Genomic DNA, 24,114 nt, shown 5'->3' on the forward strand with positions numbered 1-24,114 from the left:
TTGAGTTTTTAATTTATGACCTGTGAATATATTTACTGAATTCATTTGGACTTGAGTATACATTATACTTAGTAATCTTTTATGCATAATTTCGATTGTATCATAAGGATGTTTTGGGATTGCCCTTTCATTTTCACAGTTTCTCTCGATGGTGGCATCGTCATTTCTCAATCATTTTTCACCTGTTTTTCAATGAGGTTCCTTCCAATCTTTGCTGCTATAAATGCTGCTTTGATGAAAATATTTACATATATATCAATTTTTACACATTTTGGGTTGTTAAGTGATTTTTTTGGACTGGATTGCTGTGTTTTTCTCTTTGTTTCAATGGCTCTTGATAGTTAGTGCTTTCTAAAAGGCTGTGCCACTTTTTATGTTAAGAAGTACAAGTTTTTCAATACCCTCAACAAGTTAATTGGGTAACTCAAGTATTTAAACTTTATTTTTATAAAAGAAAACTAGAAATTGACTATAATTTTCCTATACATATTTGTACTAAATCATAGTATTTTTCCCAGTAGCTAAGTTGTTCATTTTGAGTTCTTTGGCAAAAGAAATCTCATATAGCTTTGCACCAGAAGTTGCTCATTTATAATTTCATAATTACTGCTCCCTTGAAAATCTTATTAGCAGTGTTGATGTTACAGAATGAAGTCTTAAAAAGTTAAGGAAAAGTTTATGATGACTAAAGGAATTAAGTCTTTATTGGAGTTGTGGGGGAGAATATAAATAAAACTTCAGTTGAAGTTTTAAAAAAGCATTTCTTTGAAACCAAAAGGGTAAAAATAACTGATTTTCCTGATACAATTTGGCAGGCTAGTTCCTGCTTTATTTCCTATTCCTTTTTATTTCCTATTTATTTCCTGTTGTAGCTACAGTTTGTTTTCTTGTCAGGTTTGCTGTAATCCACTTCAGATCAATTAAGAGGTAGAAAAAAAATATTCACATCCTTACTTTCCTATATAATTATTACTTTTCTGTGTAATGATTCCTTTACCTTCCAGAGTATAAGCAAATGTTTTTGCTTAGACTCATTTTTAATAATGTTTTTTTGACAGTGATTTTTGTCAATTGTTAAATATTTGTTTTGTTTTTGGTACATCCTGTCTATAAACATCAGCGTGAGTTGATGATTCCTGTTTTTTTTCTGTTGATTGCTCCAGTTAGCATCAGTTATGCCTATCCTAACACTGTTGTAAGAAATACCTATATTTTGCATTTGATAGCTGTATGGAGATGACACTGGTGACTTTTTTGACACATATGCTGCAGCATTTATACCTGTTGGAGAAACAAATCGGACAGTATACATAGCAGTATGCGATGATGACTTACCAGAGCCTGATGAAACTTTTATTTTTCACTTAACATTACAGGTAAGTCCTTTTGCCCCTGCTGCCCACCTTAAACTCAGAGAAAACTTACAGTGCGTAAAAATCTGTTTCTGTAGAGATAAAGCCCATCTAGAGACTGGAGGTGGTTTTCATAGAACTCAGAACTGATGACCTTTTTGTCAGTTCCACAGACAATATTATTGTGGTTATTATTCCTCAGACAATCTTGTTTAGAAGATTCTACAGTTAGTTTTTGGATCCATTCAGCTTATTTAGGAATTGCCATGACAGATGCTCAAGAAAACCAGTCTTCCATTTGGCCCTTTTCTCTTTTATCCCTCCCCTGCTACCAGATGCACAAAGAATGACCTAGACTTCTAAGTTCAAAGGAGAAGGATACAAAAAGCAGGCGTGGAAGTGGGAGGTCCCTGCGCCTTAGAATTATTTTGGACTGCCCCTGGGAAAAATGCTTGAATAGCCAAAGGTTTAATTGTCCTTTATGGCTTGATCTATTAGGTTGAGGTAATGACTGCTAACACTGTTCTAGTTAGTTTTTCTGAGGGGCATTGGGAATTTTTTTTAGAATCATTAGGTCAGTATGAGTAAAATTTTTGTGAACATGATGCTTGAAATAGTTCTCTTCTGCTTTTGTATATTACTTGTTTGCATATTCCTTTATGCTGCTGTTGAATATCAATAGAAATGTTGTAGGAAACTCTTCCCTTGTTGATTCGAAAAGATGTTTTAATATTTCATCTTTAATCTGGCTCTGTGACTTACAGAAAAAAGTAATTGTTAAGCTTCAGCACCTTCTGTAGTGTAAGACAAAAAATCATTTGAATAGAATTACACACTGCTTACTTAATTCTCTATTACATTAGTAATGGCATTAATTATAATATGGCATTACTAGCCAGTGATTACTTATCATTATAGTGATTGATATTTTGATAGCCAGTGATTAGTGGTTTTTTAAACTTTTTAAAAAAGTTTATTTGGGACTTCTTTACCAGGTTGACTTAGTTTGAATATATTTTCTTAATCTGCATTAAAAGTGTATTTTTATACATATTCTGAACAATTACGCAAAAACAGAAACTATTAAAATGTCTCACTGTTCCTCTTATTTTTAATTTTATTAACTTATTCTTGGGCTTTTATTTTAGAAACCTTCAGCAAATGTAAAACTTGGATGGCCAAGGACTGTGACTGTGACAATATTATCAAATGACAATGCATTTGGAATTATTTCATTTGATATGGTATGGTTGCAATTTGATTAATCTTGTGGCTGTTAGATAATAGTTATTAATTTTTTTTGTTATTTTTCATGATGTTACCTGGTAGCATCCTAACATTTGATATTTAAATAAAAATTTCTCAAACTTCATCCATGTCCCACATTTTGTAGACTGTTCATTTGTTCTACCTAAGATTTCTTCAGCTTGAGGAGGCCTGTGGGATCATGGGCGTCTCTTGTCCTAATCTCCTGCTGATCATTCCCACCTGACTCATTCGTTGCCTCCTTTGCTGGTCTCTAACTTGGATGTTGTCTTAGTCTGTTCTGTCTGCTGTGACAGAATTCTGTAGACTGGTGTCTTAAAAACAACAGGAATGATTTCTCCTAGTTCTGGAGGCAGAGACGTCTGAGATCCGTGTCTGGTGAAGGCCTGCTTCCTAGATGTCTTAGTGCGCTGTTTTCAAAGGGCAGGAGGGGCAAAGGAGCTGTGGGAGGTCTCTCTGATAAGGGCGCTAGTCCCATTCAGAATAGCTTTGCCCTTGTGACCTAATCATCTCCTAAAGGCCCCACCACCCAGGATCTGAACATGACTTTGGGGTGGGGGGAGGAGGGGCACAAACATTTAGGCTGTAGCAGATGTTGTAATGTAGTTCCTTTTGCTTGATTTTCTCAGTTGCCACTGAAAGAAAATACTGTTTGTCCTCCTCCTCTGAAGGTTGGAGATGAGAAAAATTTACTGGAAGAGTACTGGAAAAACCTATAGTCAACTCAGAATTGAATAGAATGAAGACACGGTAGTTCTTAAAAATTCTGTAGTCAGTCCCTACCCTGAGATTTTTTTCCCACTTACTCATATTTCTTAAAGGTTAAAACTCCTCATCATCTCCCTCAGTTTTGCTCAGCAGTTCATTCTTTTCTCTTGATCACTGAATTCCTGTGTGTCCTCTGTTCAGAGAGTTTTATCTTTAGAAAGAAGTACACAAGACAGGTTCCCCCTTGAGAGAAATTGTTTCCAGCTCTTATTTTTTTTTTTAATGGTGCAGCCATTTTTTAAAAGATTTTATTTATTTATTTGACACACACAGAGAGAGAGAGAGAGAGCAAGAGATGGAATCTAAGCAGGGGGAGTGGGAGAGGGAGAAGCAGGCTTCCTGTTGGGCAGGGAGCCTGATGTGGGGCTCCATCCCAGGATCCTGGGATCATGAGCTGAGCTGAGGGCAGATGCTTAACAGCTGAACCACCCAGGTGCCCATGTTTCCAGCTCTTAAAACAAAATTTATCTTGGATACAATTGGATCTTGCCACTAAGTTTTAGACTACAATCACCTTCCTGATACTGAGGCTTTTTGAATTATGTTACTAATTATCATTACTAAAAGATGATGATACTCCCCAGCTTTTTATTTATTTTCCAATTTAGATTGCTGCTACAATTGGTGCATTGTATGTCATTTTCTTACCTTAAATTATCTCTGTAACAAGGCAAGCTATAGATAAATATGAACTTTTAATTGCAGTATCTTTATTAAAAAAAGATGTGGATAATGTCAATATAGTAGACATTTTGTGACCTCCATTATATTGTCATTTACAAAATTAATTAAATTAATTAATCAGTCAGTTCTATTTAAATGATAGGGAATTACTAGTTAATTATGAAGCAGGCTCTCTTAATTGCTTAATTTTTCTCCTTACTGTCTTTCTTTTATATTCACTCCCAATTTATCACCCCTAACCTCATACTGACTTGTTTAAAGGTTTCTTTTTTCCCTCCCTCCTTTCTCCCTCCCTCCATTCCCTCCTTCCTTCCTCCCCCCTCCCTTCCTCCGTCCCTCCCTCCCACCTGCCTTTTTTCTTGACACAGTACCTCTTAACCTCTGGAAATGAATCCCAGTCTCTAGCATTGGTGGCAGGTCCCTGACTGTTGTGGTTGCTGTGCTGCCAGGGAGCCCCTGACTGGGCACCTGCCCCATAGGGTTAAAATGAAACAAAGTAAACTGCTGAGGTCACAGTAGTTGCTAAATAAGCTGGCTTCAGCTCCTGGCCTGGATAATGATTATGTTGATGATGAAGAGAGCACTGATGATGTTCGATGTCTTTGGGACAGATATTCTGATCCCCATTTATGGATGGGGACACTGAGGCTTGGGGTCACCAGGAGAGATGGGCACTGCTGCCCTAGAAAGCATGCACCTGGCTGCTTCCTTCTTCCTCCTCTTCTAGGCCCAGTTTCAGGCACCCAAGTCAGCGTGTTTCAACATTTGAAGCCCTGGCTTCTTTCCCCCAGTGATCATGTCCTGAAAATCATTAGCAGTCCTCTGCTTTTCACTGGCAGGTTGGCCAATGAGAAGGGCATAGTGGTTAGGAGTAAGGCCTGTTGGTGGTGCTGCCACTGGGTGGTCACAATCAGCTACTCTCGGGGAGACGCAACTTGGTTTTTTGACATCCTGGGTCCCTGTGAGCATTTGAATTTCTCATCTTTCAACTAAATAACCTCTAAGATCTTTCAGCAGAATAGCTAGCTGATGGTAGAATCAGGACAAGAACTTGCATCTTCTGCTTGACCAAGTTTTATGTTCCCTTTATACTATTATTTTTAACCTTTCAAGAATTTTTATTAACTACAGCTAATTAATGCTAGGTCATATCACATTCTTCGGGTATGATGTGGATTAATTTGTCTATGTAAATTTAGTATTTCTAAGGTTAACAGTTTGTACCACCTCTACCTCTGGCTGATAAGTGCCTGTCTTTGCTATTCCCACTAGCCTTTTTCAATCACGGTGAGTGAGCCCAGGGGCAGAAATGAATCTGCGCCTCTTACTCTCATCAGAGAAAAAGGAACTTATGGAATGGTTACTGTGACTTTTGAGGTAAGTTTAGTCTGAAATCACTTGGAACTTCAGAGTTCACATCAGGTGGCTATAACTTTTAAGTTATAAATTAAGTCATTTTATATATATATATTTTATATATACACACACACACAAACACACATACATAATTAAGTTATAAATGAAGGTCCTTTCTATAATAAGCATGAATGACCCTTAAAAAACTGAAATAATAGTAAATACTTTTATTATCTGATAAATTTCATAGTTAATAAAAGATTTTTTGTTGTTGTTGTTGCTTGCATATATTATGCTACCATGAAACACAATGTATCATTTTATTTACTGGTTGGTAATAATACACCACAAAATAAAATAATAATAATGTTAATTCTAAAAAATTCATTAAACCTTTATGATAAACCTTTTCAAGGATGTAAATTTTAAAAATGCCCATGGGTTACTTAGGCTTATGTAAAATTATTTGATTATTTGATGTCTAGTCTTCCCCCATTTTATGTTTTCCCCATTTAAAAAAATACTCTTAATGGATGCTGTTAAGAGCAGTCAGACTCCACCATGGTGGTCCATAGGTGTTAGAGCATTTGACTTGACTCAGATAGGCTGAGGGTGAGCCAGGTTTCTTAGGGTGCTACCTGTCACCATTCCATTTGATTGCTTACTGAACACAGGCATACCAATGAGTCACCATATTGCTATTTTATGAGATACATATTCAAATCTTCAACTAATTTTTGTCCCTTATAATATCTAGAACATGTTCATATGCTTTCATATGTTCATATGTTTTCAAATATTAGAGCATTAATTTCTATCTTACCAGTTTCTACCTTAACTATTAATAGCAATATCAATAAAATGGATAGTTGGATTTATATAACCTAATTCTGAAACATAGTAGAGTTCTTCTTGTGCTCATGGAGACCTACATTGTACGATGGTTATGGTAATTGCATCAAAAAATAAAATGCCATAAGAGAATAATGTGTGAAAAACATAGTAGCACTAATTAAATATGCAGTAGTCGTAGATAGTACATTTTTGAAAATGTATCTAATAACAAATGTGGGAAAAATTGGGAAAAAATTGGTTGTGGAAAGGATAAGGCAAAATTGCAAATTTTGAATGTTACTTTCTGGATGTCTAAAGTTACTTTCTTGAGTCTTGAGCCTTTGTTTTGTTGAAATAATTACAACTAGTATTTGCTGAGCATTTAATGTTGCCATTTACTGTTCTAAGTGCCTTACATTGATTCTCACTACATATAAAAACCACATCTCTTCCCAGAACTTTGTCTCCCTCGTGCCCTTCTTAATTTCTTCTCCATAATACTTATCATCATCTGAAAAATACACATTTATTTATCATTTTTCCCTTTCATTAAATGTAGGTCCTTATGGGTAGGGAGTTTGCCTATTCACTGCTGTATCCTTAGCGTGTAATAGAGATTAGGCACAGAGTACTGAATAAGCACTTTTCAAAAAGAATGGTCTTATTACTTCTTCACATCTAACCTGTGAAGTGGATAGTATTATGCCTATTTTAAAGATGAGAGAGAGAGAGAGAGCGTGCGCACAGGTGGGGGATAGGGGGTAGTGGCAGTGGCAGGCAGAGGCTGAGGGAGAAGCAGACTCCTCACTGACCAATGAGCCCAGTGCAGGACTCAATCCCAGGATCCTGAGATCATGACCTGAACCAAAGGCAGACACTTAAGTGACTAAACCACCCAGGCATCCCTTGGGGTTATATAATATCTTGCTCAACGTTATACAGTCAGTGCTGGTACTGCCATTTGATTCTGTTACTTAAGAGAATTTACCAATTTTGAATACGTACCTGTCAAGAAAATCTATGTTTTTTTTCTCAGATTTACTTTAATGGTCGAGAAAAAAAGAAAAAGTGCTTAGAAACCATGTAGTTTAATGTGATTGTAGTCAAGATCTATAACTGTATTATACTCCTGGACTATTAATTAGAAGGGCAGACTTATGTATAGTTTTCTATAATTCTTCTCTCAAAACATTTTTAAGTGGATTTTTGATTTTTGTCAGTAATGCTTTCTTACTCTTGTGAAATATTTTGTGTTTATCAATGGCACTGTGTGTTTCTTTGCAGGTAGAGGGTGGCCCAAATTCACCTGAGGAAGATTTGAGCCCAGTTAAAGGAAATATCACCTTTCCCCCTGGCAGAGCAACAGTCATTTATAATTTGACAGTACTCGATGATGAGGTGAGATACTGTTAAATGCTTCAATGGGACAGGGACTCTGCCTGTAGTACAGACATGTTGGAGTACATTATGTCAAGCATTATACTATGTTCACTATTTGAAATTATTCAAGAACATAGTCCTGTGTAAGGTTAGTGTATTGTACTAACTAGTTAGTGTATAGTTTAGATATAAAGAGCCATTTTGGAGTATCTCTGATTAATATTTACCTAATTTATTTCACATAAAATTGTATATCTAAAAGCTGATAAGCCTGAATATAACCGGCAATCACATGTATTACAAAAACTTAATCATTTTGTAAACCCTGATGATAGATTTTTGTTGGTTATTTCAGTTTTGAACAGTTACAGTACTACCTACACAGCGTAAGTATTTTACTATGGAAACAAAGAAGATTCTACTGTAATTGATATTCTTTTGTTTGGATATTTTATTTTATTTTATTTTATTTATTTTATTTTTTTTAAAGATTTTATTTATTTATTTGACAGAGAGAGATCACAAGTAGATGGAGAGGCAGGCAGAGAGAGAGAGAGAGAGAGAGAGGGAAGCAGGCTCCCTGCTGAGCAGAGAGCCCGATGCGGGACTCGATCCCAGGACCCTGAGATCATGACCTGAGCCGAAGGCAGCGGCTTAACCCACTGAGCCACCCAGGCACCCCTGTTTGGATATTTTAAATGTTCACATTCATGCGAAGGCTTTAGTTTTAATTTTTACATTTCATATTGAAGTTACCAAGGATTGAGATATGTGACACAGCTAACTTAACTAAGAAGGGAAGGGATTTGAACAATAATGTGCAAGGATATCTCTTGTGAGCTAAATGAGAGAAAACGTAACTTTTAATAAAACAATCTTAATATTGTCAGAAACAAAGAGAATAAAATAGCTGGGAATTTTATCCCTTACCTTGCTACAAAAAAAAAAAAAAATCATGAAATCAAATCACAAAAAATCCCAAGAGAAGAAAAATGATTTAGAAGACATTATTAGAAATTGTTTCTCTTAAAAAAAATGAAATAATAGGTGGCATTGATGACTCTAGTTCTTCTGGTTCTTTAAGCTAGTAAAAACCTTTTGTTTTTAGATCCTTGAAAAGGTTATAATTTGGGGCAATGATTAATTATGCATTTTACCTAGAAGCTTAAAAGATCATCCTCTGAGCATCTAATGTACAGCATGGTCCCTGCTGTTAATAATACAGTGTTGTATACTTGAAAGTTGCTGAGAGTAGATCATAAGTGTTCAGTCACTCACACAAAAAGAATCAATGTGTGAGGCGATGATTATGTTAATTCTCTGGATCTCTGCAGTTATTCCAAAATGTATATGTATATCAAACCATCATGTGTACATTTAAAATATATTAGTTATATTTGTCAATTATTCCTCAGTAAAATTGGGCAATAAAAAGATCACCAATCAAATCACAGCATTTTTTTTAGATAAATAGCATTACCTTTTGTATTGCTGTTTATGGAGGTAAAAAGATTTCTTTCTTCCCTTTTATTCATAAAACAGAATTTATCTAAACAGCATTATCCCCAGGAATTCTGTGTAGCTGCAAAAAAAAAAAAAAAGTTTCACTCTAACAATGTCAACATTTCCCTGATAGTGACTCTTAGAGCTTGTTCTCCAGAGGCATGATGTGTATTTTGGAAATCATATGATTGGTATATGTTTACTTCTTGAATTAGAAATCATTTAGAGCAAAGCAAGAATAATTCACATGTTGAAAACTATTTGCATGTGATGTTTAGTGTAAAGTTTTCCATATTCTTAGATGTTATATATCTATAATATTATCCCAGATTCTTAGATATTCTTACATATTATTTTTAGATTACTATCATGCTACTTCTGACTCTACCAGTTTGATAAAACTAGTAAAATTTTATGCCCAGTCTTACTGTCAAATCATTAGTGTTACCTAAAGATTGATCAAGGTTGGAAGACATTATACCTATATTTTATTTTATTTTTTTAAAGATTTTATTTATTTATTTGACAGACAGATCACAAGTAGGCAGAGAGGCAGGCAGAGAGAAAGGAAGGGAAGCAGGCTCCCCGCTGAGCAGAGAGCCCGAGGTGGGGCTCGATCCCAGGACCCTGGGATCATGACCTGAGCCGAAGGCAGCGGCTTTAACCCACTGAGCCACCCAGGCGCCCCTATACCTATATTTTAATACCTGTCCATACCATTGCTTTATGAACTTTTCCTTCCCTATCTAAAATATATTATGTAACTTTGGAAGATATATTAATATGTAGATTTTAAACAAGCCTCTCTATTCCCTTCAGTTAAAATTTTTTTGTATCTTTGTACTGAAGCATAGCAACTTTGTATACTCTGGTTTCTTTGCAGATGTTTTGGCTATTGATATTTTTGCTGTTGTTTATATTTATTGACAGGTACCAGAAAATGATGAAATATTTTTGATTCAACTGAAAAGTGTAGAAGGAGGAGCTGAGATCAACACCTCTAGGAGCTCAGTTGAAATAATCATTAAGAAAAATGATAGTCCCGTGAGATTCGTTCAGAATATTTATTTGGTCCCTGAGGAAGACCACATACTCCTAATTCCAGTGGTTCGTGGAAAAGATGAAAATGGGCACCTGATTGGATCTGACGAATATGAGGTTTCAATCAGTTACATTATTATAACTGGGAATTCAACAGCACATGCCCAGGAAAATTTAGACTTCATTGATCTTCAGCCAACACCAACTATTGTTTTTCCACCTTCTACTCATGAATCACACCTGAAATTTCAGATAGTTGATGACACCATTCCAGAGATTGCGGAATCATTTCATGTTGTATTACTAAAAGATACCTTGCAGGGAGATGCTGTGCTATTACCCCCTTCTATTGTGCAGATCACCATTAAGCCAAATGACAAACCTTATGGAGTCTTGTCATTCAACAGTATCTTGTTTGAAAGGACAGTTGTAATTGATGAAGATACAACATCAAGGTATGGTTTATTTTAAACCTGTTACTACGATTATTTTAATATATTATTCCGTGATTCAGTACTTGTGCCGTTGGACATAGTGTCGAACTGTGTCACTTCTTCCACCATGGTTTTGCTGTTTTCTCTCTTATTTTCAGAGTGATTTAAATATGCAAGTTGAATTCATACTGTAGTAGGTTCCCAGGACACATCTACATATCTACCCCTTCATATTAAAAACAGCCATTCGTTCTTTATGATATGGATTCTGCTTTTACCAAAATCTGATGGCCAGTTTGACATTGAAAAAAGCCCAGCTAAGGGGGGACACCTGGGCGGCACAGTGTGTTAAGCCTCTGTCTTCAGCTCAGATCATGATCTCAGGGTCCTGGAATCGAGCTCCCCATCTGCTGAGCCTGCTTCCCCCTCTTTCTCTGCCTACTTGTGATCTCTCTGTCAGATAAATAAATGAAATCTTTTTTTTTTTTAAGATATTTTTTATTTATTTGACAGAGAGAGAGGTCACAAGTAGTCCGAGAGGCAGGCAGAGAGAGAGGAGGAAGCAGGCTCCCTGCTGAAAGGAGAGCCCCATGCGGGGCTCGATCCCAGAACCCCGGGATCATGACCTGAGCCGAAGGCAGAGGCTTTAACCCACTGAGCCACCCAGGCACCCCAAATAAGTGAAATCTTAAAAAGAAAAAGAAAAAGCCCAGCTAAGGGAAACGAGTATAATATGTGACCATATGTATTTATCATAAAATTCTAGATTTGAAGAAATTACAGTGGTTAGAAATGGTGGCACCCATGGGAATATTTCTGTGAACTGGGAACTGACACGGAATAGCAGTGATCCCTCACCAGTAACAGCAGATATCAGACCAAGTTCCGGAGTTCTCCATTTTGCACAAGGGCAGATGTTGGCATCAATTCCTCTTACTATTGTTAATGATGATCTTCCAGAAGAAGCAGAAGCTTATCTACTTCGGATTCTGCCTCATACAGTACGAGGAGGTGCAGAAGTGAGCGAACCAGCAGAGGTAGATCAGTTGTTCTGCTTTACTTGTGTGAATATTTCTGTGTTACTGAAGAGCCAAAGAATTTGATCACACGTATTTTATGTCTAGGTGGGTGCAACAGGAAGAACACTTGTTTTTAGAAATGATGTACGTTTCCATTACTCAAGATGGTCTTTTCTGTAAATAAAAAATTTACTCTTCAAAAAAATTCCACAAACAATAAATTGGGAAAGTTGCCAAATCTATTTTTGATTCATCTTTTACTCTATTACATGTAAAAAGTGATCATCTTTAGACATGATATGTAAATAACTATTAAAAATCAGAATAGCTTAGAAAATCAATAGTTTGGTTTTCTCAGATGTGAGAATTCTACACTTTAATATTTTATTTCCTTATCTGCAGCTTTTGTTCTACATTCAGGATAGTGATGATGTTTATGGCTTAATAACATTTTTTCCTATGGAAAACCAGAAGATTGAAAGCAGCCCAGGTGAACGATATTTATTCCTGAGTTTTACAAGAGGAGGAGGAACTAAAGGAGATGTAAAGATGCTTTATTCTGCCCTTTATATTCCTGCTGGAGCTGTGGACCCTTTGCGAGCAAAAGATGGCATCTTAAATATGTCCAGGAGAAATAACCTCATTTTTCCAGAACAAAAAATCCAAGTCACCACAAAACTACCAATAAGAAACGATGCATTCCTTCAGAATGGGGCCCACTTTCTAGTAAAGGTACTGTAATGATTAGAACAATTTCAACTTTGGTTCAACTGCAAATGTATTTGTCTGTGTGAGAGAGTTAACTAACCCTTATCTTGCCACACTGATGGTTTGGATGCTACCATTAGTTAACTATAATTTGTTGAGGGCGCCCAAGGAGAGAAAGTGTCTGCTCCTAAGCCATATAAGGATGAATAAAACAAGGGTCCTACTAAAGTTAATACTTTAATAAAAGTATACCAACTTGAAATGCAGGTCAGAAAATAACAGATGACAAAATGGAGTAACACAGATTGTTAATGGAGGAGGGCAGGTAGGAGAGAGATTGAGAGAGAGAAGGAGAAAGAGATCCACCATTCTTTTGAGTTGATTTAGGAAAATATGATAGGAATGGGATTTATAGGATAAATACTGTTTTTCATGATGGATACTGCAGGGGAGGCATTTCAGAAATAAAGCAATATGAGAAAAATTGTGTAGTTTTTAAAATAACATACTAAAAAATCTGTTTCTTTGTCTATTAACTATAGATAGAATCTCTGGATTCTCATCTACTTAATAAAAAGAAGTTAGGGGAGTGCCTGGGTGGCTCACTGGGTTAAAGCCTCTGCCTTCAGCTCAGGTCATGATCCTAGGGTTCTGGGATCAAGCCCTGCTTTGGGCTCTCTGCTTAGCAGGGAGCCTGCTTCCCCCTCTCTCTCTGCCTGCCTCTCTGCCTACTTATGATCTCTGTCAAATAAATAAATAAAATCTTAAAAAAAATAAAAAAATAAAAAGAAGTTAGGGCCCTGTAACATATTCTTCTACTTTTTTTTTTATTAACCAAAACATTATTTTTATTGCCAAAATTTAAAAAAACCTGCACTCACTTTTGATAGTGTGGTTATGTTTTCCATGCATTTGTTATTGGTTGATTCTGAAAATTAGAAAGCAATAAAGGATGCTTACCAAATTTTGGTTATGTAAATAAATTTAATAGAAATTCAAATAGTGTGAATGGGTTGATAAAGAGTTTATAATCCTTTATCTCCACATATTTCACTAACCGAAATATGTATCAAATGAAGTCTCATATTCAATTAATTTTTTTGAATCATGCACATTTAAATTGGTCTCATATTTTTGCCTAGACTTTGTTTTATGGTTTTTGCTGCTTTCTTTAGTATTTCTGACTGCTCCCTTTCTATATGCCATCCTCACCACATTCTAGCTTCCAGGTGTCTTATACATGTTGGATGGTGTGTTAGCTGTACTAACTGCTTTCTATGCTTGCTCCACACCTGCTACTTGGAATGGTTTCTACTGAGCTCCCGAATTTTCTTGATCTCTTGCTTTTTCTTTCTTGGATTGTGTTTGGTTTTTGTTGTAATGTCTTCCTCAAATACATATGCAGAAAAGGAAGATGCAAAGTAAACTTTTTGAGTCTTTGAAAAGCTAAAAACAAAACTTCAAACTCACATTGATAGTTTGGCTTGGTAGAAATTTTTAGATTAAAATGATTTTTCCAGGGACGCCTGGGTGGCTCAGTTGGTTAAGCAGCTGCCTTCGGCTCAGGTCATGATCCCAGCGTCCTGGGATCGAGTCCCACATCGGGCTCCTTGCTTGGCGGGGAGCCTGCTTCTCCCTCTGGCTCTGCCTGCCATTCTGTCTGCCTGTGCTCGCTCGCTCTCCTCTCTCTCTGACAAATAAATAAAATCTTAAAAAAAAAAAAAAAAAAAAAAAGATTTTTCCAGGGTGCCTGGATGGTTCAGTTGGTTAAGCATCTGACTCTCAATTTCGGCCTAGGCCATGATCTCAGGATTGTGGGATTGAGCTCTGCGTTGGACTGTGCACTGGGTATGGAGCCTGCTTGAGATTCTCTCTCTCCTTCTCTCTCTCTCCCCCTCTCTAAAAATAAAAATAAATACTTTTTTCTTCAGAATTTGGAGGGTATTGTTCTATAGCACAGTTGCTGATGAGAAATTTGTGGGGAAAGACATTATTTACATTTTTAGGTAACTTGCTTGTTAACCCTGAGAGCTTTTTTTTTTTTTTTTTTTTTTTTTTTAAATCTTCTTAATGTTTTGAATTCCACAGGACTGTTTCCTACTTTGCTTGGTGCTTGATGGGGTAGGCCCTTTCATTCTGAAAACTCTTGTCTTTTTTTGTATGTTTTCACCTGGGACATTGCTCATGCTTGTACCATTTGTATATTTTTTGAGGACTCCAGGCAGAGGAGTCTAGAAGGTGACCTGTTATGGAGATATAAGATTTATAAGTATGTAGAGGATACCTCTTTGTAACCTGTGTACCCACAAGAAGACATTTTGCCATTGTTTCCAAAGGTTATGCCACTTAATGTTAGGAGATTCTGCTCTTCATCTTTTTTTGTTTGTTAGTTTGTTTTTTTAAAAGACTTTATTTATTTATTTGACCGAGAGTCTGTGAGAGAGGGAATACAAGCAGGGGGGAGTAGGAGAGGGAGAAACAGCTTTCCCGTTGAGCAGGGAGCTCCATGTGGGGCTCAGTCCGAGGACCCTGGGATCATGAACTGAGCCGAAGGCAGACGCTTAACCCACTGAGCCACCCAGGCACCCTCTTCATCTTTCGTTATTTTTTTATTGGTATTTGTGTTACCTCAAAATGGGGAAGGTATGATGTGATGCATACTTCTAGGAGGATAACCCATCTTGGGGGACCCCTGATTTTCTCTTGGAGTGATGGGTGAAGCGAACATGGCCTTGTACACAGTGGTGTCTGCTTCCCCTGTGGCTTGTGGGATGCTCTTGTGACGTGAGTGGCGAGATGGGGCATCCGCATCTGTGAAGTGGAATTGAGCATGTGGTGGAGTCCCTGGCCCTGGCCATGTTGAGCAAGAAATTAAAGGGACTAGAATGCTGCTATCGGAACACATGTGAAGATATATTTAGAAATTTTTTTGAAAAGGTGTACATTTGGCCTTATAAAAAAGAGGTCACGGTGTTTTAAGATTGGACCTAATAATACATGAAAGTGCATAACTAATTTCACCAGTTTGCACTGAGGGCAGCATTTCCCAAACTTAGCAGTTTTCAAGAGTCCCTGGGAGAAAATAACTTGTTACGAGGAGTTTCAGAATTTGATGGAGTTTTTGTTTTTATTTTTGGTATCAATGCTGTGCTTTGCCTTTTCTGCTGTCCTTGTCCTCTGGATTCAGAGCACTGTCATTGATATACATTGTCTTGGTTCAGGTTGCTAAAAAGAATACCATAGGCTGGTGGCTTGAACAACAGACCTTTTATTTCTCACAGTGCTGGAGGCTGGGAAGTCCGAGATGGGGGTGCTGGCATGAAGACTGTCTGCTGAGAGCTGTCTTGAGAGCTCTCTTCCTGGTTTGCAGACTGATGTCTTATTGCCGTGTGTCCTCCCATAGTGGAGAGAGACAGGAAACAAGCTCTTTGGCGTCTTTTCAGATAAGGGCATCAGGTGCATCATGGGGGTCTAGCCTCATGACCCAGTTATCTCCATGTGCCATTACCCGGGGGATTAGGTTTTCAATGTGTGAATTCTGGGGGAGTACAAATATTTAAATTCATAACGTACGTTTAAGGTATGTCAGTTTTCAGTTCTCCCTTCTGTGTGTCTCCAATCTTGCATAGGGCACAAGTGATATGAGAACCAAATTATGAACCCAAGTGAAATAAAGCAAAGATTTTACACAGTTGCTTTTACTTTCATGGAGGCCTAGGCATCCTGGCATTCTTGTGATATGAGATGAATTTAATTGTTGATTTTGAGTTTTGGAGAACTTTTCTGTTCCCATTTTGGCTCTCTGATTTCTTTTCTCATGCTGCCTCAAGACCAGTTTTTACTGTGGATACAGACCCCTTATATCTGTGCCAATATTAGTAACCTTTCTATCAAGCTTTTACTCTTTTGAAAATATCTAGTACATCTATCCAAGTAGCTGCAGAGAATCTCTTTGTCAACAAAAGTTTATTGAGGACCATCTATGGATCAGATATTATCCGAGCTATTTTCAGCACTGTATATGAGCATGGCAGAATTTATTCTTGATGCTACTTGAAAAGTCAGGGAAAACTTGAAGAAGTGTGTAGTGTCTGAATTTTGGTGATGCCGGTTTAGAAATCTGTTTGCACCACTAATTCCAGACCCAATTCTTTTTAGCTCTCTGTATTCAGTTATAAAAACAAAAGGTCTTAGAGTGCAGACAGTTAATTTAACAGTTTAGAAAAAAAAAAAAAGACACTATTAGTCATCAACACAATTCCTTGAGGTTCAAAACAGCTGTAGGTTCTGGAAGGCTGGTTGAAATTAGAAGGCTATGTAGTTTGTATAGTACATAATGGATGAGCAACTCAAGAATAGGAGGCATCAGATTCTGCATGGAAAGTTGAATGAAATTGAAGAAAGGAGAATCTGAGACATGAGCTCCTCATTCTTCACTAACCCTCTCAGCTAAATACATTAGTCTGAGATACAACTTTTGGCAGGCTTGGGGTTTGCTAATGTGCTGTCCCAGTTGCAAACTGTCTGAAAGCAAAGAACGACTCTATGAATGGGGCAGTTTGATTTAGCAGATGCTTAAGGAACCCAGACAAAAAGGCTTAGAGACTAGGAAATAAGCCATGGAAAATTAGCATTTTCCTTTTGATCCGTTCATTTCATAGCATTCTGTATCTTCTTTCTTTGTATTTTTCAAAAATCCTGTACTTAGAATTAGTTTTTTTGATAAATGTGAGATATGACTTACTTATTTTCCGCCTTTCTTTTTAGAAAGTTTTGGAGTAAAAACTCCAAAGTTTTGGAGTGTTTGGAGTAAAAATATCCTGATGTTTTGAATAGTATTATCAGTTTAGCTCTTGGTGAATGTATGGGAATGAGAGTGTTCATTCACAGACGCAGGCTTACTCACGCATGACCAAGTATTTTGGAAACATCTTTGCCTCCAAACAATGTATACCTTATATTTATATATATTTTATATATGCATTAAGTATAGATATAAATTAAATATATATATTATCTATACATATAATATGTACATTTTGTTTATTCTTTGTAATATTTTTAAAGATAAGTAGAAATTTACATGTATATCTATTTCTTTTCTTTAGAAAGAATGACAGATATGTGGTTTTTACCATTTATCTTTACATTTTATTTTTTTTTAAGTAAATGCAGCATACTAAAGAATTACACATTTTATTTTACTACATACCATTTTTGACAAAATGTGTCAGTCTAATTTCTTTTTTTTTCTTTAACTCAAATGACTACCAAAATATAGAGGGCTTTTTTTTTTTGTATCTTTCTCCTGTATGTGACTTTTAGATTTAAAAAAAAATACTAAAAATATTTATATATTTTTAGAAAGGGGGGGAAGGGAAAGGGGGCGAGACAGAGAGAATCTCAGTCAGGTTTCATATCCAGCACGGAGCCCGACACAGGTCTCAGCCTCACAAACCTGAGATCATGACCTGAAATGAAATCAGGAGTCAGACTCTTAACCAACTGAGCCACCCAGGCACCCCTCCTGTAGGTGATTTTTTTTTTTTAATTAACATTTAATGTATTATTTGTTTCAGGGGTATAGGTCTGTGATTCATCCCTCTTACACAATTCACAGCACTCATCATAGCACATACCCTCCCCAATGTCCATCACCCAGTCACCATACTATCCCTCCCACCCTCCTTCCCTCCAGCAACCCTCAGTTTGTTTCCTGAAACTTAAGAGTCTTATGGTTTGTCTCCCTCCCCAGTCCCATCTTGTTTCATTTTTCCCTCCCTTTCCCCCATGACTCTCTGCCCTGCCTCTCAAATTCCTCATATCAGATCATGTGATAGTTGTCTTTCTCTGATTGACTTATTTTGCTTAGCATAATACCCTCTAGTTCCATCCATGTTGTTGCAAATGGCAAGATTCTGGGTTTTTTGATAGCTGCATAGTATTCCATTAAATATATATATATATATATACCACATCTTCTTTATCAATTCATAAAGCAAAATGTGTGACATTTTAAAAGGGCATTTACTTTTGTCTTTAACATATATATCATTTATCATAAAATGTGACATTGTGTGTGGGATCAGAACTACTCCTGTCTGTTTGTGGAAAATCAATTTAAATCACAAGTCTCTTCTGGTAGTAACTTGTTGGCATTGTTTCCACATTACAAAGCCTATCAGAGGGCTCTAAAGAGTGGGAGATCCATAATGTGTTACTAAGTTCAGAATTGCTTTTCAGCTTAAAATCTTTATTGTTTTTGCAGTCCTGTAATGATTATTTATTCCTGTACTCCTCACATGAACATGGTATGGATTGATCAGGTGAATTTTGGAAAGTTAGAATATTAAGATGTTGAAGGTTTGTGATATACCAGGATTCCTATAGAGCTCCTTTTGTGTTAGAAGGATGAGTTGACAGGCATTTACTGTGTTTCAGCTGCAGTTTTGGGTCTGTGTCATGGCCTAGTGAAATGCTGAGGAAGAGAACACAGACTCACAAAGGCTATATTAGGAAGTAAAAGTCTGGAATTTACAAAATGATGATAGGCAAGCAACATGTGAAATTTATAATAAAGTTCTAAGTTTAGGGAGGGCAGTTGTAGAAGTTCAGAAAGAGAATAGAAGGGGCTGCAGATACTAGGAAACCTTCACGAAAGGGGGAGATTTAGCCGGTCTTTAAGAGTAGGCGCATTTTGGACTTGCGAGATGATGAAGGGAGGCTATTCTAGATGAGAATACTGTGGAAGTTACTCTAGTGGTCATGTTCATTAGGCGTGGGGATACTGTGTGATATACATACGCTGTTTTTCTTTAAACAGAGAGACATGTTAGGTTACATTTGGAGTTTTGAACGATCTTCTGATAGTGAGTTTTCTCTGGCATAGAAGGGGAGGGGGTGATTGATTGGAAGTGTGGGTCAGTGGAAGAGAGGAATGAGACGTAGTTCAACTCTCAGTTTGCCTTTAGGGTCAAGATAGTTGGGTACAGGTGTTAAGGAGGAAAAGCAGTTGGTAGTGCTGGTGATGTTAGTCGTGAGGGAACATGGAGGTAGTTATTTCTATTTTGGATATTCTAACTGTAAGGTGTCTGTCTGTGTGACATTTATGTGATGTCCAGGGACAGTTGTTAGAAAGATTTGGAATTCACAGGAGAGATCGAGATATTATTAGGGAGAGGGTATGATATTGTAAGATAAAGGGCTTAGAAAGAACGCTGGGGAATAATAACAAGAGAAAAAACAAAAAACTTAAGAAGCCAGTGTAGGAGATTGAAGTAGGATGGTGACTGAAAGAGGAGATGAAGTTGCCAAGTTTGTGATCTTTACTTATTTATTTTGTTGTCCCTTGCTATTAAGATTTTTTTAATTAAAAATTTCTCTTCTTTTAATTTTTTTTTGTGTTTGTTTATTATAGTTGGAAACTGTGGAGTTGGTGAACATAATTCCCCCAATCCCACCTGTAAGTCCTAGATTTGGGAAAATCCAAAATATTTCTTTAGTGGTTACTCCAGACATTGCAAATGGAGAAATTGGCTTCCTTAGCAATCTTCCAATCATTTTACACGAACCAGAAGATTCTGCTGCTGAAGTGGTAAGCTTTTTCTTATTAATGAACCCTAATGAGTCTGAGATAAGGCATAGACAGTTTTCCTTTTTTGTAGAGTTAACATAACATACAGACTTAACAGACCTTGAAAAGCTTCACCATTTACAGTAAGTCTTCAATGTGTCATTTGATATTAGTAACTAATGAATATGTGATTTTTCCATCATCTTTTGCCATATTTGTTAGAATAAAATTAGAATTAATTGCTCATGGCCAGAATTGGGTGTTTTGATGTAGATGTTTTTAGATAGTGCTATGACATTTGCCAGAGTGATAGCTAAACATAATTTTTCTTTTTTTATTGACCAAGTCACATGTATTGCAGGTATCCCTGACCTATTTTATTTATCAGTGTTACTCATGCTTGCTTTGGGCAGGACTAGGGTGGTACCTTGGGTTCTGTGCTTGGCGGCAGAAGGGATCCACTTGGATCGCCATTCCACTTGGTGGTGGGAAAGTTGTGGAATGCCAGATCTGAGACATTTTTTATATATGGGTAAATTTTTGTGGGCACGCGCGCACACGCACACACACACACACAAAAGCACACTCATAAACATATCACCCCTATGTGCCCCCAACCCTGATTGAATTTTCCTGCCATTTATCTAGGGATGACTCTTTCAGCTTTACCATTATCTGAGTCACGGTCTATCCCCGAAACCTTCTCTAAGACTCTCCTAACTTAGATTTGTTTAAAGTGGGTTTGGGTTCACATCGGAGAAGGGGAGAATTGTTTTTGTTATCAAAGTCTTATGTCGGAATATGGAATCCGTGACTTCCTTTGCTTGTATATTTGATTCTGGAAATTGGCAGAGTATCTCATTGTTCAAGATGGTTCTGATTTTTGTATTTTTTTTAATACACTGTTTCCTTCTAAAAACTTAAAAACTAAAAACATTTAGATAGTGGATTTCTTTTATTCATTATCTGCTGTCAGTTTACCATTTCATATTTTTCCCTTGAGGGAAATTAGTTTTGAGGGAAAATTTTGGGCTCTGTAAACTTGCATTCTTCCCCTCTGGGAAACAGAAAGTGTGGAAATATCCCTCAGTTCTCTTTCTCTCCGTCCCATCCACAGCCCAGGCCACACCCACTCCCTCAGGGTGACTCTTAATTTTTTTTTGTCTTTCTTAAGTATCTTATTTTGCTTACTAGCCTCCAGCCCAGACCGTTGATAGTCTGATTAGCAGAATGGTTAGTGAGGAAAATATCTTCCATTTTTCAAAATGGGTTGTGTTAAAAAGCAAAGAACAAAGAAGGTAGTTTTTTAGGGACTTTAAAAGAATAATGTAGGGCGCCTGGGTGGCTCAGTGGGTTAAGCCGCTGCCTTCGGCTCAGGTCATGATCTCGGAGTCCTGGGATCGAGCCCCGCATCGGGCTCTCTGCTCAGCGGGGAGCCTGCTTCCTCCTCTCTCTCTGCCTGCCTCTCTGCCTGCTTGTGATCTCTCTGTCAAATAAATAAATAAAATCTTTAAAAAAAAAAAAAGAATAATGTATCTACCATTAAGTTTTCATTTATATTCTTTATTTGAAAAAAACTTTATCATTATCTACAATGATCCTTCTATTTTCTGTATTTGAAATGTACTGCACTTAAGTAAAACTACCAAAAATAATTTGTTTCAGAATTATTATAAAGCTGCCATTTATTTTGCTCATTTAATGGAGAGGCATTCTAATCCTCTCCACAAACTTGCAAAATGGGGAAGTCCTAGCTTCATTTCACTAGAGGAAATTGAGGTCAGAGAGGTTAAGTAACTTGCCCAAGGTCACCCAGAACTATTTGAGTATCTCAGTTTATTTCTATCGCATGTATCATATTGGCTAGAAACATTTCTTGTTTTTATTTATATTATTATTTTCTTATTTTTGCCTCCATTACTTTAAGATGAATTTTTCATAATTTTCTAGTTTTAATTACAAAACTTTATCTTTCAGTTTATATTGTGATATTACATTAATTCTTTTTTTTTGGGGAGAAACTTTGATGAAAATTTCGTATTTAACCAATATGTTCTGTGGTTTTTTTCACTGTTCTTTGGCTTTTAAAATATCCTTTTATTAAGACAAAATACAGGTTAGGGATATTTTTGAGTGGGAGCAGTTTTGCAGATAAATGTGATTAGCAAAAACTAATAAAAAGTTATATCTAAAATTATTTTTATGCTTTATAAAAAGAAGATATTTTCAGTTATATTTTATTGTTATTTAATAGTTGGCCTCTCTATGCAGAATACATACATTCATATAATAACATGGCCATGCACTAATTGAAAAGCTTACATAATTTGTTAGCATATATTTCAGAAGAAATTGTTCTTTTTTTTTTTTTTTTTTTTTTTTTTAAATAAGGTATACATTCCCTTACATCGGGATGGAACCGATGGCCAGGCTACTGTCTATTGGAGTTTGAAGCCCTCTGGCTTTAATTCAAAAGCAGTGACCCTGGATGATATAGGTCCCTTTAATGGCTCTGTTGTGTTTTTATCTGGGCAAAGTGATACAACAATCAACATTACAGTCAAAGCTGATGACACACCGGAAATGAATGAGACAGTAACACTTTCTCTAGACAGGTAATAACCCATTTAGCTTATGTTTATTTAGTAACATTTATATATGTTCGAGTTCTCTGAAATGATTTTGTTTTTTGTTTTAATTCTTTCCTCCATATGAAGTAAAGAGAAAAAACTGAGTAGATGACATTTTGCTGGGATTCTGACTTTTTTTGTTGTTGTTGATGGTTCTGGTTAGACTGTGAGTATTGTGACATAGTGAATTTTTACCCTGCTATTCATTATGAGGAAACATTGCACAGAGAATTTTTGGAGGATATCAGATATAACATAAGCATAGCTAATAAGTTGCTATATTAAAAAACTAGGCAGCAATAAATCAAAAATGTTAGGTTAAACAAACAGCTGTGTCTGCTTCATTTTCAGCAGGGGAGGGGATTAGAGCTTTTTTGAATGAGTAAAAAGAAAGCGTTAATCTTAATATAATGAAATTCTCTTTTTAAACATAGAATTTGAACACTAAATAGTACACACATTGCAGAGAATCAAAAATACAAATTTAAGGCTTTTTTTCATTAATAGTAAGGATTTACTTAACATTTCTTAGTGGAAAATTTATATTAGGAAAATACTACAGTCTCAGATTTTTTTTTTCAGTAATACAGAAAACCTCCAAAAGTGAAAAAAAGTTCTGTGTTTAACTGAAGTCAGTTAGTTTAAAAAAAAAATCAAAGCCAAGCTTATCTATATTAATGTTGATACATATTTGAGAAGGTTAGTGTGACTGGAGTGCTTTGCAAAATTCATATTTTATAAACAATAAAAATCACATATAAATTCAATCGGCATTATCTTATACTATATTAATCAGGACTGAAATAGTGTATTATTTTATGGAACCCCTGATCCTATCTATATTTTACCATTAGGTTTTTCTTTGTAAGTATTTTGTGTAAACATCTTATTTTTATGTCAAAGAAAAATATAGAATGTAGGGAACAAATCTACTAAGTGTCTGCTGTATATTTTATTTGTTTTCATAAGTGAATTCTGTTTACTCCCTTTTTTACATAAAAAGTAAAACAAAGCACACAAACAAAAAAATAAAAAAAATAAAAAATGTAATAGACACACTGTCTAAATGTCTGATTTTAATGACTTATGCTTTTAATATGTATTTCACATTAAATCTTAAGGAAAGGTATTTCAAATTACTTTAAAAAATCAGTGAAATGTAAATGAAAACTGAGAATTACCTTTTTTTCTTTTAGGTTTGAGTACTCATTAAATCAATGAGCAGTCTAAAAAAAGAAAAAAAAATGAACGGCATTTATTAACCCAAGATCTAGCAATTTATAAAAACTCTTAGCTGAGTTTCTGCTTTGGCTAAGTGTTTAAAGAATGATTTAATTTTCACCTTCAAAAGTTTTATAATGAATACTTTTTGTATTCTTCCAAAAAAGTCATTTTTTAACTTGATCATATAAACCTTTAAATATAATTTTTAAGTGTTCATTTCTCTCTCTCCTATGGGCAAAAACAGTACACAAGGAAATACAAATCATGGGCTAGAGTATTTCAGAAATTAATGGTTATTCTCTTTTCAAATATAGGAAATTCATTTAATTTTATATTAAAATA

General features: G+C 36.0%; 1 protein-coding gene across 1 annotated transcript in view; it reads left to right on the forward strand.

Moving 5' to 3' along the window:
* Positions 1 to 24,114, forward strand: part of ADGRV1 (adhesion G protein-coupled receptor V1) — a 548,798-nt gene that overhangs the window by 37,900 nt on the left and 486,784 nt on the right. Inside the window, exons 3-11 of the mRNA XM_047730885.1 lie at positions 1,227 to 1,376; positions 2,501 to 2,596; positions 5,343 to 5,447; positions 7,545 to 7,658; positions 10,074 to 10,639; positions 11,385 to 11,655; positions 12,040 to 12,369; positions 19,763 to 19,939; positions 22,310 to 22,533. Coding sequence (XP_047586841.1) covers positions 1,227 to 1,376; positions 2,501 to 2,596; positions 5,343 to 5,447; positions 7,545 to 7,658; positions 10,074 to 10,639; positions 11,385 to 11,655; positions 12,040 to 12,369; positions 19,763 to 19,939; positions 22,310 to 22,533 — 2,033 coding nt within the window. The remainder of the gene's footprint in view (positions 1 to 1,226; positions 1,377 to 2,500; positions 2,597 to 5,342; positions 5,448 to 7,544; positions 7,659 to 10,073; positions 10,640 to 11,384; positions 11,656 to 12,039; positions 12,370 to 19,762; positions 19,940 to 22,309; positions 22,534 to 24,114) is intronic.

The sequence above is a fragment of the Lutra lutra genome, chromosome 5 (genome assembly GCF_902655055.1).
Source record: "Lutra lutra chromosome 5, mLutLut1.2, whole genome shotgun sequence".
In the NCBI taxonomy this organism is placed as follows: Eukaryota; Metazoa; Chordata; class Mammalia; order Carnivora; family Mustelidae; genus Lutra; species Lutra lutra.